We start from the raw sequence: 13,734 nt of genomic DNA on the forward strand, positions 1-13,734 counted from the left end.
ACCCAGGAGGCAGAGCTTGCAGTGAGCCGAGATCACACCACTGCACTCCAGCCTGGCGACATAGCAAGACTCCATCTCAAAAAAAAAAAAAAAAAAAAAAAAAAAATTAAAGCTCCAATTCTATATTAATAGCAGACAAAGTAGATATTAGAGCAAAAACATTAACAGGGATAAAGAGGGTCATTTGAAAATGACAAAGATGTCAGTTCATCAAGATAACATAACAGTCCTAAAAGCTTATATATCTAATGACAGAGCCTCAAAATACATAAAGCAAGACCTGATAGAACTGAAAGGAGGAATAGACAAATCTGTAATTGCAGCCAAAGATTTCAACATCCCTGTCTCAGTAGTTGAAAAATAAGTAGACAGAAAATTAGTAAGAATATAGGAGACTTGGACAATACTTTCATCCAACTTAATTGATATTTATAAAACCCTTCACCTAATAACAGCAGAATACCATGGAAAAAGACAGCTAAGGAGAATCCTCCTGGGGTCAAAACAAACCTCAAAGACTGGCCTCAAAAATACTCCTGCCCAAATTTAATTGGATCAGACTGTGGCACAATGTATTCCCCAGCACATGATCAAAAACAATAAAGCAATCAGATGACAATTTGTGGAGCCTAACACTGGCTGTGATACCAGCAGAAGTAGATACTTTTACAAATAGATCAGGAAAAGCAACAGTCAAATGGCTCTGCTAAAACCACTGTTATCCCAGGGTGTGAATGTGCACATATCCAAGGCTACATACAGCCTCTGAGGAAAGACAGAGGCTTCATGCTGTGGGATAATAGACTAAATTAAATAGTCTAGCCAAGTCAGGAATAAAGAAGTAAAAAATAACAAAAGCAAGCTACAAAGAGGGGTGGAAGATCGGTATCTAGAGTGGCTACCATATATTACCAAAAATATACAGTTTCAACAAAAAATTATGAATCATGCAAAGGAACAAGAAAGTATGCATACATGAAGGGGGAACACAGGCAAGAGAAACTGCCTGCAAAAGGCCTCAAGTCATATTTAGCCTATGAAGATTTCAAGCATCCACTGTAACTATATTCAAAGAATTAAAGGAATTCATGCTTAAAGAATTAAAGGATCTACATATTTGGTGCAATCCCTATCAAAATCCCAATGATGTTTTTGCAGAAATAGAAACATCATCCTAAGATTCATATGGAATCTCAAGGGACCTTGAGTAGTCAAAACAACTTTGAATAATAACAAAGCTGAAGGACTCACACTTCCTGATTTCAAAACTTACTACAAAGCTACAGTAATCAAAACAGTATGGTACTGGCATAAAGACAGACACACAGACCAATGGAACAGAATGAAAAGCCCAGAAATAAACCCTCATATCAAGTGATTTTTGTCAAGAGCAATGAGACTATCTATTTAGGAAGGGACAGTTTTTTTCAATAAATCATGCTGGGAAAATTAGATGTCCACATGCAAAAGAGACTCTTACGTAGTGCCAAATACCAAAAAAAAAAAAATTCAAAATGGACCAAAGACCTACCAAAAACTATCAAACTTTTAGAAGAAATCACAGGGCAAAATCTTCATGAATTTGAATTTGGCAATAATTTCTTGGATATGACTCCAAAGGCAGAGGCAAAAAGAAAACAATCAACAAATTAGACTTCATGAAAATATTAAAATTTTGTGCATCACAAGACTATGTCAACAGAGTAAGGAGGCAACCCACAGAATGGGAGAAAATATTTATAAATTATGTATCTGATGAGGGATTAACATCCATAATATAGAGAAAACTCCTAAAACCCAAAACAAAAAAAAAACACAGTGCTATTAATAAAAGGGCAAATAACTTAAATAAACATTTCTCCAAAAATCTATACAAATGGACAATAGGCACATGAACAAATGTTTACCACTAAATCATTAAGGTAATGCAATCAAAACTACAATAAGATAGTCCATCTCACCCATTAGAATGGCTGCTATTTAAAAAAAAAAACAAAACAGAAAATAACAGGTGTTGGTGAGACTATGAAGCAATTGGAACCCTTGTGCACTGTTGGTGGAAATATAAAATGGAAAACAGTATGGTAGTTTCTCAAAAAGGTTAAAAATAAAATTACCATATGATTCAGCAATTCTACCTCTGGTGAGGGGTAGGGGAGTAAAGGAAGCTATGATGACAATTTCTCATCAAATAGAGACATTAATGAAGAGAAACTATTTTGAATGGAAATTCCAAAATTAAATATACAATAACCAAAATGAAAAATTCACTTAGAGGTGTTCAACAGTAGATTTGAACTGGCAAAAGAATCATCAGACTTGAAGATAGATCGATAGAGATTATACAATCTGAAGAACAGAAAGAAAAAGGGATAAAGAAAAATGAACATAGCCTCAGGGAAATGTGAAACACCCTTAAGTGTACTAACATACGAGTGAGATAGGATTACCAGGAGAGGAGAGAAAGAAATGAACAGAAAAAGTATTAGAAGACATAATGATAGAAAACTTCCCAAATTTGTTGAAAAACATTACACATCCAAGAAGCTCAACAAACTCAAAGAAATCCACCCCAGACATATAATAGTAAAAGTGCTTGAAAGACAAAGAGAAAACATTGACAGCAGTGAGAGACAAATAACTCATCACATACAAGGGAATGATAATAAGATTAGCAGCTGATTTCCTATCGGAAACAGTGGAAGCCAAAAGGCAGCAGGCTGACATATTCAAAATGCTGAAAGAAAAGCCTGCCAACCAAAAATATTAAAAACAGAAAAACTATCTTTCAAAAACCAAGGCAAAATAAAGACATGCCTACATAAACAAAAACTAAGAGAATTCATTGCTAGCAGACCCACTTTACAAGAAATACTAAAAGAAATCCTCTAGGCTGAAAGCAAGCAAATACAGATGGAAATTCAAATCCACATGATAGAACAAAGAGCACTGATAAAGGTAATTATATAATTATAAAAGGCAGTTTTAAGTGCATATTTCTTATTTCTTCTCCTATTTTTCAAAGAAATCATGTAAAACAATATGTATATAATTATATTCTTGGAAAAAACGTATACTCTAAAAATTACAAAATATTGTTGAAAGAAATTAAAGAAGATCAGACTGGCTCATTGGCGCTTTCATGGCAGGTGTGCTGAAGAAGACCACTGGCCTCATGGGATTGGCTGTATGCAAGAGTCCACACAAGACAAGCAACTAAAATCAGTCTGCTAAAATGTAAGAGGCTAAGAATATTGTACACAAAGATCTTTGATGTTCTTAAGCAAACCCCTTAAAAAGCAGCATATAGAAAGTATACAGAACAGATTGCAGATGAGAAGCTGGCTATGGTTAAAGCAGAACCAGATGTTAAAAAATTAGAAGACCAACTTCAAGGTGTTCAAATAAAAGAGGTGATTCTTCAGGCTGAAAATGAACTAAGTCTGGCAAGAAAAATGATACAGTGGAAATGATAGGAGATGTTCATGGAAGAGCCTCCTGCCAATCAATGGAAATGGCCAATGTAATTAATAAATGACTGGTGGGTTGACGGGAAAATAATATAATTAAATATTCTGTTATATTAAGAGCATGCCCATATTATTGACATTTTATAATCAAGAAAACTAATATAGAAAATATTTAAGAGACTGTTAAAATTAGTGATTATGGTAGTACAGTCTTGTGAATCAATTTTTGATTTGTAAAGTATTCACACAAATTATTACAAAGATGATATTTCTTAGAACAGAGAGGTCATGGAAAGACTTGAAAATTAATTTTAAAAAATCTTACAGATCTTCGATGCAGAGGCCATAATCCAAAAGTAAAGTTTCTTTAGTAGTATCTTCAATACATCATTAATTTTTTTATCATTCTGAAGAAGAAAAGGTCCTTAATTATTATTGTCTAAACAAATTTATAGATCACTGTTTAAAGTAAATATAGTAAGAGTGAATATTTTCAAATGTGATAAAATAACACAAGTGGCTGGTAATAAAATTTGAAATTATAGTTAACCTCCTTGGCTGTGATCTTACGTATGTAAAGTAAAATTTAAATATATAATTAGGCCAGGTGCAGTGGCTCACACCTGTAATCCTAGCACTTTGGGAGGCTGAGGCAGTTGGATCATTTGAGATCAGAAGTTTGAGACCAGCCTGGCCAACATGGTGAAACCCCATCTCTACCAAAAATACACAAAAATTACCTGGGTATGATGGTGTGTGCTTGTGATCCCAGCTACTCGGGAGGCTGAGGTGGGAGGATCACTTGAGCCCAAAAGGCAGAGGTTGCAGTGAGCCCAGGTCACACTACTGCACCCCAGCCTGGGTATCAGAGCGAAACCCCATCTCAAAGAAAAAAATTAAAATTAAAATAGGCTAAAGAGCCTATTTTTTTCTCCAAAGAAGATATACAAATACCCAACGAGCACTTGAAAATATGTTCAATGTCATTAGCCATTAGAGAAATGCAAATCAAAATCACAATTAGATACTACTTCACTCTTACTATGATGGTTATATATATACATAAAATTTTTTTTGAGACAGGGTCTCACTCTGTCACCCAGGCTGGAGTAGGGTGGTGTGAACATGGCTCACAGCAGCCCTCAACCTTCTGGGCTCAAGCTATTCTCCTGCCTCAGTCTCCCAAGTAGCGGGGACTACAGGCACATGCCACCACGCCCGGCTAATTTTTGTATTTTTTGTAGAGATGAGGTTTCACCATGTTGCCCAGGCTGGTCTCGAACTCCTGGTCTCAAGTGATCTGCCCACCTCGGCCTCCCAAAGTGCTGGGATTACAGGCGTGAGCCACCACACCCAACCAAGATGGCTATAATTTAAAAAGCAGATAATAACAATTGTTGGTGAGGATGTGGAGAAATTGAAACCCTCATATATTGGGGAAATGTAAAATGGGAAAGTAAAATGATACTCTCCATTTTGGAAAATGGCAGTTCCCCAAAAATATGCACATAGAGTTTCTATATGACCTAGAAATTCCACTCCTAAGAAAATATCCAAGAAAAACGAAAATATACATCCACACAAAAGCTTGTATACAAATGTTCATAGCAGCACTATTCATAACAGTCAAAAAGTGGAATCAACCCAAATGTCTGTCAACTGATGAATGGGCACATAAAATGTGGTATATCCATACAACTGAATATTAATTAGCAATAAAAAGAAAGTAAGTCCTGATACATGCTACAATATAGATGAACCTTGAAAACATTAAGCTAAGTAAGAGAAACCAGTCACAAAGGGAAACATATTTTATAATTTCATTTATGTAAAATGTCCAGAATAGGCAGCTCAAAAGAGACAAAAAGTAGATTAATGGTTTCCTAAGACTGGAGGAGGTTGAGGGGAAAAGGGGAGTGACTGTTAAAGGGTATGGGCTTCCTTTGGAAGTGATAAACATGTTCTAAAATCAACTGTGGTGATACTCAAAACTATTGCATTGTACACTTTAAATTCACCCATTGTACACTTTAAACTCACCCATTTAAAGTGTACAATGCAATAGTTTTGTATTTGAATTGTACATTTTAAATGGGTGAATTTAAATGGGCGGCTGCATGGTGTTTGAATTATAGCTCAATAAAGATGCTATTTTTAAAAAGAACTAACCATTGATTCACACAACATGGATGACTCTCAAAATAATCACGCTGAGTGAAAGAAGCCAGATTTTAAAAAGAGTACATTCTGCATAATTCCCTTTATGTAAAATGCTAGAAAATGAAAGTAATCTACAGTTACAGAGAGCAAATCAGTGGCTGCCTGGTTGGGGAAGAAAGGAATGGATTACCAAGGGGCATGAGAAAAATTGTGGGTATATTAGATAAGTTCATTATCTTGATTGTGGTCATGGTTTCATGACTGTATACATTAAAACTAATCAAATTATATGATTTAAATATAGTTGTACATCAACCATCCTTCAATAAAGCTGCAACAAAAAAGCATACTAAAAAGTCACAAGACCTGTTTCCATGTATAGATATACATATGCAAATTGCCAGAAAAGTATCTGGATAGATATACACAAAACTAATAACAATAGTTACTTTTGGAAAAGTGGGAGAGTGGGAAGGGTGGGTGAGTCTGGGTATGGGAGAGTGGGAAGGGTGGGTGAGGCTGGGTATGGAAGAGTCAGGGGAGGGGGAGGCTGGGTATGGGAGAGTGGGGGGAGGGTGAGGCTGGGTATGGAAGACTTGGGGGTCCTCTCTGCCTAGGAAGGGTTTGCACTCAGCAGCCTGGGAGCACACCTGTCATCAGTGCTCCCTCACATCTGGCACCACCTGACATGTAGCAGGTCCTCAGTTACTTCTAGGTTCTGGGATGAGTAAGTGAGGGTGGAATAAAAGACGAAAATGGTCTCCTGCAAGGAAGGCACTGAGAGGAACTGTGCTCCGCCCCGGCCCAGGATTTGGCATCGTGTCCCATGGGATTAACGACACCGTGCCAGATACCCTGGAACACTAAGGAGAGGTGACTCTTGCTCTTTTGCTGGTGAGACGATTGTGGCAGCACCTGGGGCACTGATATCCATCTAGAATGGTAAAAGAACAAGCATTGTTTGAAACCTAATAGAAGCATACACCTGCTCTGAGCATGGTATCGGGGTCACACTGTTGGGAGGGCTGGATTCTAGCTTCACCTCACCAGAGACCTGTTGTGTGACCTCAGCATCCCCATCTATACAATGGGAGATCCAACAAGTTGGCCTCTGGTCATGTTCCATGCTAATACCCTAGGAGTTCATGAAGTCAAAGCAGCCCTCGCGCTGGCCCACAGAACATAGGGGTTTGGAGCTGGGCCAAAAGCTCCATCAGATTTTAGCTGGGAAACCCACAGGAAGGCAGATTGTGAAGGTCCAATCCACACAGGGTAGCTAATGAAACAGGCCCTGGGCAGGGGACAGGGGAACATGCCCAGCGATAGGCTTCAAGGTCAGCAGCCCTCCAACACACAGCACGGTGTATGCTTTGTTCATGGATACTAGAGTAGGCCTGAAGAGACAGGTCAGACCACTGCAGGCCGAGGACATTCCAGACAGAAGGAACAGCAAATGCGATGGCTCAGAGGCTTCCTTAAAGCCAGGAGAATCTCCACCTGCTCAGAGACCACCTAGCCCAATAGTTCCTCAAAGTGTGGTACCTACATCAGCAGCAGAAGCATCGCCCAGACCCACCGAGTCAGAAACTGGGTTTGGGGCCCAACAATCTGTTTTAACAAACTTTCCAGGTGATTCTGGTGCATGTTAAAATTTGAGAACTGTTGATCTAGCCTACTGTTTCCCAGACTATGCTCATAGGACACTTATCTGCAGTAGGTTAATGGGTTTTCTGTAAAAGGGGATCCATGATCAAATAAGTTTGGGGTACAGATGTTCTACATTGCTTTGCAGGAGTCATAGATCACATTAGCATAGTAAACGCTCTGAGAAGTCCTGCAGTAAAGAGCTTTATTTTTTATTAATCCAATGTTGTCTCAAATTGATTTTTCAGATTGCTTACTAATGTTCTCATTAACATTCTCTCAGGGAATGCTGATCTAAATCAATCCTCATTTTTCACATGGATAAACTGAGGCCTAGAGAGGATAAAGGGATTGCCCAACGTCACAGACAGTGTGTGTGGCAGTGCTGGAAAAGATCCTGACAGTCCACCTCGTCCCAGAAAGGGCTCTGTGAGCTTCCCCGCGCCCTGTACCCTCTCTCCTTCCATCCCAGCTGTGGACCATCTCTTCAGAACTCTGCAGCATGGAGCCGCTCAACAGAACAGAGGTGTCCGAGTTCTTTCTGAAAGGATTTTCTGGCTACCCAGCCCTGGAGCATCTGCTCTTCCCTCTGTGCTCAGCCATGTACCTGGTGACCCTCCTGGGGAACACAGCCATCGTGGCGGTGAGCGTGCTAGATATCCACCTGCACACGCCCACGTACTTCTTCCTGGGCAACCTCTCTACCCTGGACATCTGCTACACGCCCACCTTTGTGCCTCTGATGCTGGTCCACCTCCTGTCATCCCGGAAGACCATCTCCTTTGCTGTCTGTGCCATCCAGATGTGTCTGAGCCTGTCCACGGGCTCCACGGAGTGCCTGCTACTGGCCATCACGGCCTATGACCACTACCTGGCCATCTGCCAGCCACTCAGGTACCACGTGCTCATGAGCCACCGGCTCTGCGTGCTGCTGATGGGAGCTGCCTGGGTCCTCTGCCTCCTCAAGTCGGTGACTGAGATGGTCATCTCCATGAGGTTGCCCTTCTGTGGCCACCACGTGGTCAGTCACTTCACCTGCAAGATCCTGGCAGTGCTGAAGCTGGCATGCGGCAACACGTCGGTCAGCGAAGCCTTCCTGCTGGCGGGCTCCATCCTGCTGCTGCCTGTACCCCTGGCATTCATCTGCCTGTCCTACTTGCTCATCCTGGCCACCATCCTGAGGGTGCCCTCGGCCGCCAGGTGCTGCAAAGCCTTCTCCACCTGCTTGGCACACCTGGCTGTAGTGCTGCTTTTCTACGGCACCATCATCTTCATGTACTTGAAGCCCAAGAGTAAGGAAGCCCACATCTCTGATGAGGTCTTCACAGTCCTCTACGCCATGGTCACGACCATGCTGAACCCCACCATCTACAGCCTGAGGAACAAGGAGGTGAAGGAGGCCGCCAGGAAGGTGTGGGGCAGGAGTCGGGCCTCCAGGTGAGGGAGGGCGGAGCTCTGTACAGACGCAGATCTCAGGTTAGTAGCTGAGGCCATCGTATGCCAATGCCAGTGAAGACATGGCAGGGCTAGGGCTACAGGTCTGGTATCTTCATCCCAGCAAGGCAGCACCAAGTCCCGCTGATCCTGCCACAGAACAGCCCCCAAATCACCCTCTGCTCTCAGCATCACCCTGGCCTTCACACCAGCCTCCTGGCTGGCCCCAAGACTTCAGTCCTGTTCCTCCCTCCAATCTCTCCTTCATGGGGCATCTTTTTGAAATGCACATGTGATTGCATCACTCTTCTCACTGAAATCCCTAGGTGGCTCCCCACTGTTCTCAGAACAAAGTGGAAACTTTTCAGTGGGGCATTTGAGGCCCTCACAAGCTGGCCCTGCCTGACTGGCTCCCCAGCCTTCCTCCCCTCCCACCCCATCTCCCTCCTCACAGCCACACACACCAGCCAGTTGTGGCCCCCACATGCCCTGCACCACCCAGCTCTGTGCTCTCCTTGTTTCTCCCCACGAGGCAGCACCCCCTCCCCTATCCCCAGCACACTTCTCCATATGTAAAAGGACTGACTGCCTGACCCTTCAGGCCCAGCTCAAATGCCACCTCCACCAGGAAGCCACCCCACCTTGCTCCTCTTGCTGTGCCCCTCTGTGTTTTCAGCATTACTCCAAGAGCAGGGAGTGTCAGATTCTACTCTCTCCCAAGGTCCAGCCTTGCCCAACTCTAGGCCCTGCACAAGTTTCTTAAATAGAGATATTAACATGTCAATGTAGGGGTGACAATGGCAGAGCCTAGAGTTCTTCCCAAATCTGAGCAGAGCTGAGACGGAGTCCACAGATGACGGGAATGGCCCAGCTTCCCTGGTAGGTGACAGTAGAGGCAGCAATGAGGCCTGTATTAGTCAGGGTTCTCTTAGAGGGACAGAACGAATAGGATAGAGGAGTTTATTAAGTATTAACTTACACGATCACAAGGTTCCACAATAGGCCGTCTGCAAGCTGAGGAGCAAGGAGAGCCTGTCCGAGTCCCCAGACTGAAGAACTTGGAGTCCAATGTTCAAGGGAAGGAAACATCCAGCACGGGAGAAAGATGTAGGCTCGGAGGCTAGGCTCGTCTCTCCTTTTCACGTTTTTCTGCCTGCTTTATGTTCACTGGAAACTGATTAGATCATGCCCAACAGATTAGGGTGGATCTGCCTTCCCCAGCCCACTGACTCAAATGTGAATCTCTTTTGGCAACACCCACACAGAACACACCCAGGATTCATACTTTGTATCTCACAATCCAATGAAGTTGACACTCAGTATTAACCATCACAAGGCCCAAAGTCCAAGATTCCCAGACCTGTCAGGCCCTGGGACACCAATCATCCAGCCCAAAGCCTGAAGCCTCCCCATTCCTCCCACCTCACCCCACCCAGCAGCAACAGCAGCAGCAGCAGCTTCCAGTGCCCCCTTTCCTGGGATCCAGGCCTCACCTGGCTTGAGGAGGCTTGTTTTACCCATCCTCACCTCATGCCCTGGGACCCTGCCATAGCTGCCCCTGCCTGGTGCTCAGCCTCTTCCAGCTTTTCTTTCTGATAACTCAGTGCACAGGCAGTGGACACTGACCTAGATTCACGGAGCACTTCCATTCCCTGCCTTGCCCTGGCCTCCATGGTACCATTTGTACGATGGGAGCACTGGGCTTGCCCTGCAAGCAGCAGTCCACCTTTCCTCCCCCCCGGCTACAGGTAAGCACAGCCCCTGCATGAGGCCTGAATTCCCCTCCCAGGGCTTTCTCCCTTCTTCCTCTGCTGGCCAGAACAGAGGCACAGAGAAGCATGGCTGGAGGAGTGAGAGATACCCAAGCCTCTCTGACCACGCCTGAGAGAAGGCTGCCAGTAGCCATGCCAGTGGCCATGCCATTCTGCTGGGCCATGGATACATCACAGGAGTTTGGGTTTTATTCTGTGGGCTCTGGGGGTTTACAATCAGATTGACTTTTAGCAAGGTCACTGATTAGATGCCATTCTCTCTCTTGTTTAACACAATGTCCACTGTTAGGTACCGTGCGGTGAAGTAGGCAGTGTCATACACTGCTGGTGGAAATGGGGATAATTTAATATGAACTTCCTAGAAAGTAAGTTGGAAATATGAATCAAGGGCCTTCAAAACTTCCAGACCCCTTGACCCAACACCTCTACTTCTAGGAATCCGGTCTAAGTAAATAATAAAGGGCACAAAGATTTGGACATAAGGATATTAATAACAGCATTATTTGTAGTAACAAAAAAACTGTAATAATCTTAATGTTCAGCCATAGAAGAATATTTAAACAAATCCCGGTGGAGTCCAGTGATAGTATGTGATGCAGCCGTTAAGAATCTGTTTTTTTTTTTTCAAGACAGGGTCTCACTCTGTTACCCAGGCTGGAATGTAGTGGTACAATCTTGGCTCACTGCAGCCTCAACTTCCCGGGCCCAAGCAATTCTCCCACCTCAGCCATCTGAGGAGCTGGGACTACATGCATGTGCCACCAAGCCCAGCTAATTTATTTTTAATAGAGACGAGGTCTCGCTATGTTGCCCAGGCTGGTCTTGAACTCCTGGACTCAACCGATCCTCCCAACTCGGTCTCCCAAAGTGCTGGGATTACAGGCATGAGCCACCATGCCTGGCCAGGAATCTTATTTTTTGAAGGGTATATGATAATGGGCAATACTCGTAATGTAACTAGAAAAAAAAAAAAAGCAGAACACATAACATTGTATTTTAGTATGATCTCAATTTTAACTTTTTAAGCATTTTTCTTACAGATCTATGAATAAGTCGGTATCTAGGAAACACCGGAAAACGATGACCAAATATTAACTAAGTTAATTAATTAGGAAACTAAGTTGTTTCCTTTGGGTGATAGGGTTACAGATAAGTACTGTTTTTTAAATTATTATTTTCAGTATTATCCAATATTTCTATGATGACCATGACTTTGAACTTAAAAAATAATGGTATGTGGAAGACCACCTTGCCCGCAGTAGACGACAGATGAGAAAGGCTTCCTCCTGAGGGCAGGGAAGGGAGGAAGCTGCTGTAGTCACCCAGGCCCTCAGTGAGGCCTGAGCTGGCTGGGCAGTAAAGGAGAGGGTGGCCCCAAGAAATATTGGGGAGATAGATATAGATGCAAAATAACATTTGGGAGCTAGAGATATAATATTTGGGATTACAGTTAACCCCTGAACAACACGGGGGTGAGGGGTGCCAACTCTCCTCACTGTAAAAAAAAAATCCATGTATAACTGTTGACTGGAAGCCTTATCAATAACATAAAGTCGATTAACACATAATTTATATGTTATATGTTTTATATACTGTATTCTTACAATAAAGCTAGAGTAAAGAGAATGTTATTAAGAAAATCATAAGGAAGAGAAATAGATTTCCTATCTATTAAATGGATCATCATAAAGGTCTTCATCATTGTCAACATCATGTGAGTAGGAGGAGGAGGAAGAGGAGGGACTAGTCTTGCTGTCTCAGGGGTGGCGGTTCATCTGCAAGTTTTTTCAAATTGTAGCAAATCTCAAAAAAAAATTCCCAATATATTTTTTGAAAAATACAAGTATAAGTGAACTCATGTAGTTCAAATCCATGTTATTCAAGGGTCAACTGTATATATATGTAAAATAATATTTGGGAGAGATTTTGGGATTATAGAGGTGGAGGAGGGAGAGGTGAGGAACGTGGGCTGGTCCTGAGTTTCTGGTTTATTTGGGGTAGACTGAGACACTGCATGGGGAGGATGAGCACAGTAGATGGGGGAAGTGGGGAGATGGTGAGTTTGTCTCGACCTGCTGAGTTCAGGGTATCTGTGGGGCAGCAAGAGGACAATATGCTATGAGCAGATAGAAAATAAACAGTAACAACTTTTCCATTTTTTACTTCGACCTATGTTCTTGATAAAAAATTCCAGAAGACAAATTATAGCATCATAGGAAACTTTGCAACTTCTGCTGCTTTATTGAAGGATGATTTTTAGTCTCTAAGCTGTGTCAAGTTGTTATTCTTCATTGTGAAAGGACAGGAAGGGGAGGGGAGGGAACAGGAATAAAGAAATCTGTAAAAACAGATGCCTGATTAAATCCCTGACCTAATAAAGTCCCTCACCTGTACTCGGCGTCTCCCACCTTACAAAGCAATTTGCTTTAAGCTTTGATGAATCCAGGTCCTTACGGCAACCCTGGAAGGAGACACCCCATTTCACAACCCAGACACACAGGCCTAGTGAAGCCGGGCTTACGGGCCTGGAGCCTATGGCATCCAAGGGGCAGAACTGCAATGTGACCCAGTCTTCAGATTCTCTGTCCACTCTCTCTCCTATGCCCACTTCACCTCAGCAGGGCCCTCCTGGGGCAGGCCAAGGAACCTGGAGTCTCTGAAGCCCAGGTCCCACAGCTGCCAAGCCTGCAACTTTGTGCAGTTGCAGAGTTTGAACTTTAAATTGGGCAGGGACCATGAGGTCCCTGAGAGCAAGGGGCAAGCAGACTGTCTATGTGGCAGGGGAGCAAGAGGCAGGTCCTGGGAGGCAGTGGCAGGGCGAGGTGGGGGCAACCTAGCCCATCCCAGCACCATGCACTTGCTTGTAATGAACTCGGCACTTCCCAAACCACAGCTCCCCTCACCTGGCTCCAGCTCCCTACAGACATTTAGGCCATGGCCAGTAGGTGAGAGGTAAGGAGAATTCATCTGACCCATTGCTTATTCTCAAGAAATCATTTAAAACATTTAAAAGCCAAAATATTTGCTGGGGGACAGGGATAGGGACAGGATGGTAATAATATCATCTACTGCTCACTGACTATTTACCAGTGCCAGGCTCTGTTCTAAGAGCTTCGCATGCTTCCTCTCACTGGATCCTTAAAACAAGCCCACAAGGAAATACTGCCGTCTCCATGGTACAGGTAAGGAAGCTGAGGCTGAGAACATTGTTAACAAGTGGAAGAGCTGGGGCTTGGGCCCTAGGCCCGTCTGAC

At 43.2% G+C, this 13,734-nt stretch overlaps 1 protein-coding gene and 1 pseudogene across 1 annotated transcript; both read left to right on the top strand.

The window, feature by feature from the left end:
* The first annotated feature begins 975 nt into the window (after positions 1-975).
* LOC101148585 (NADH dehydrogenase [ubiquinone] 1 alpha subcomplex subunit 5-like) lies at positions 976-3,527 on the top strand (annotated as a pseudogene).
* A 4,249-nt stretch (positions 3,528-7,776) lies between these two features.
* LOC101148218 (olfactory receptor 13J1) lies at positions 7,777-8,715 on the top strand. Its single transcript, XM_004048011.4, has one exon. It carries the CDS (start codon positions 7,777-7,779, stop codon positions 8,713-8,715), a length of 939 nt encoding a protein of 312 aa, XP_004048059.2.
* Positions 8,716-13,734: the final 5,019 nt, after the last annotated feature.

This window comes from Gorilla gorilla, chromosome 13, assembly GCF_029281585.2.
Source record: "Gorilla gorilla gorilla isolate KB3781 chromosome 13, NHGRI_mGorGor1-v2.1_pri, whole genome shotgun sequence".
In the NCBI taxonomy this organism is placed as follows: domain Eukaryota; kingdom Metazoa; phylum Chordata; class Mammalia; order Primates; family Hominidae; genus Gorilla; species Gorilla gorilla.

What these genes read in the sequence shown, in the direction of transcription:
- LOC101148218 (XM_004048011.4), top strand. Translation starts at nt 7,777, where the DNA reads ATGGAGCCGCTCAACAGAACAGAGGTGTCCGAGTTCTTTCTGAAAGGA.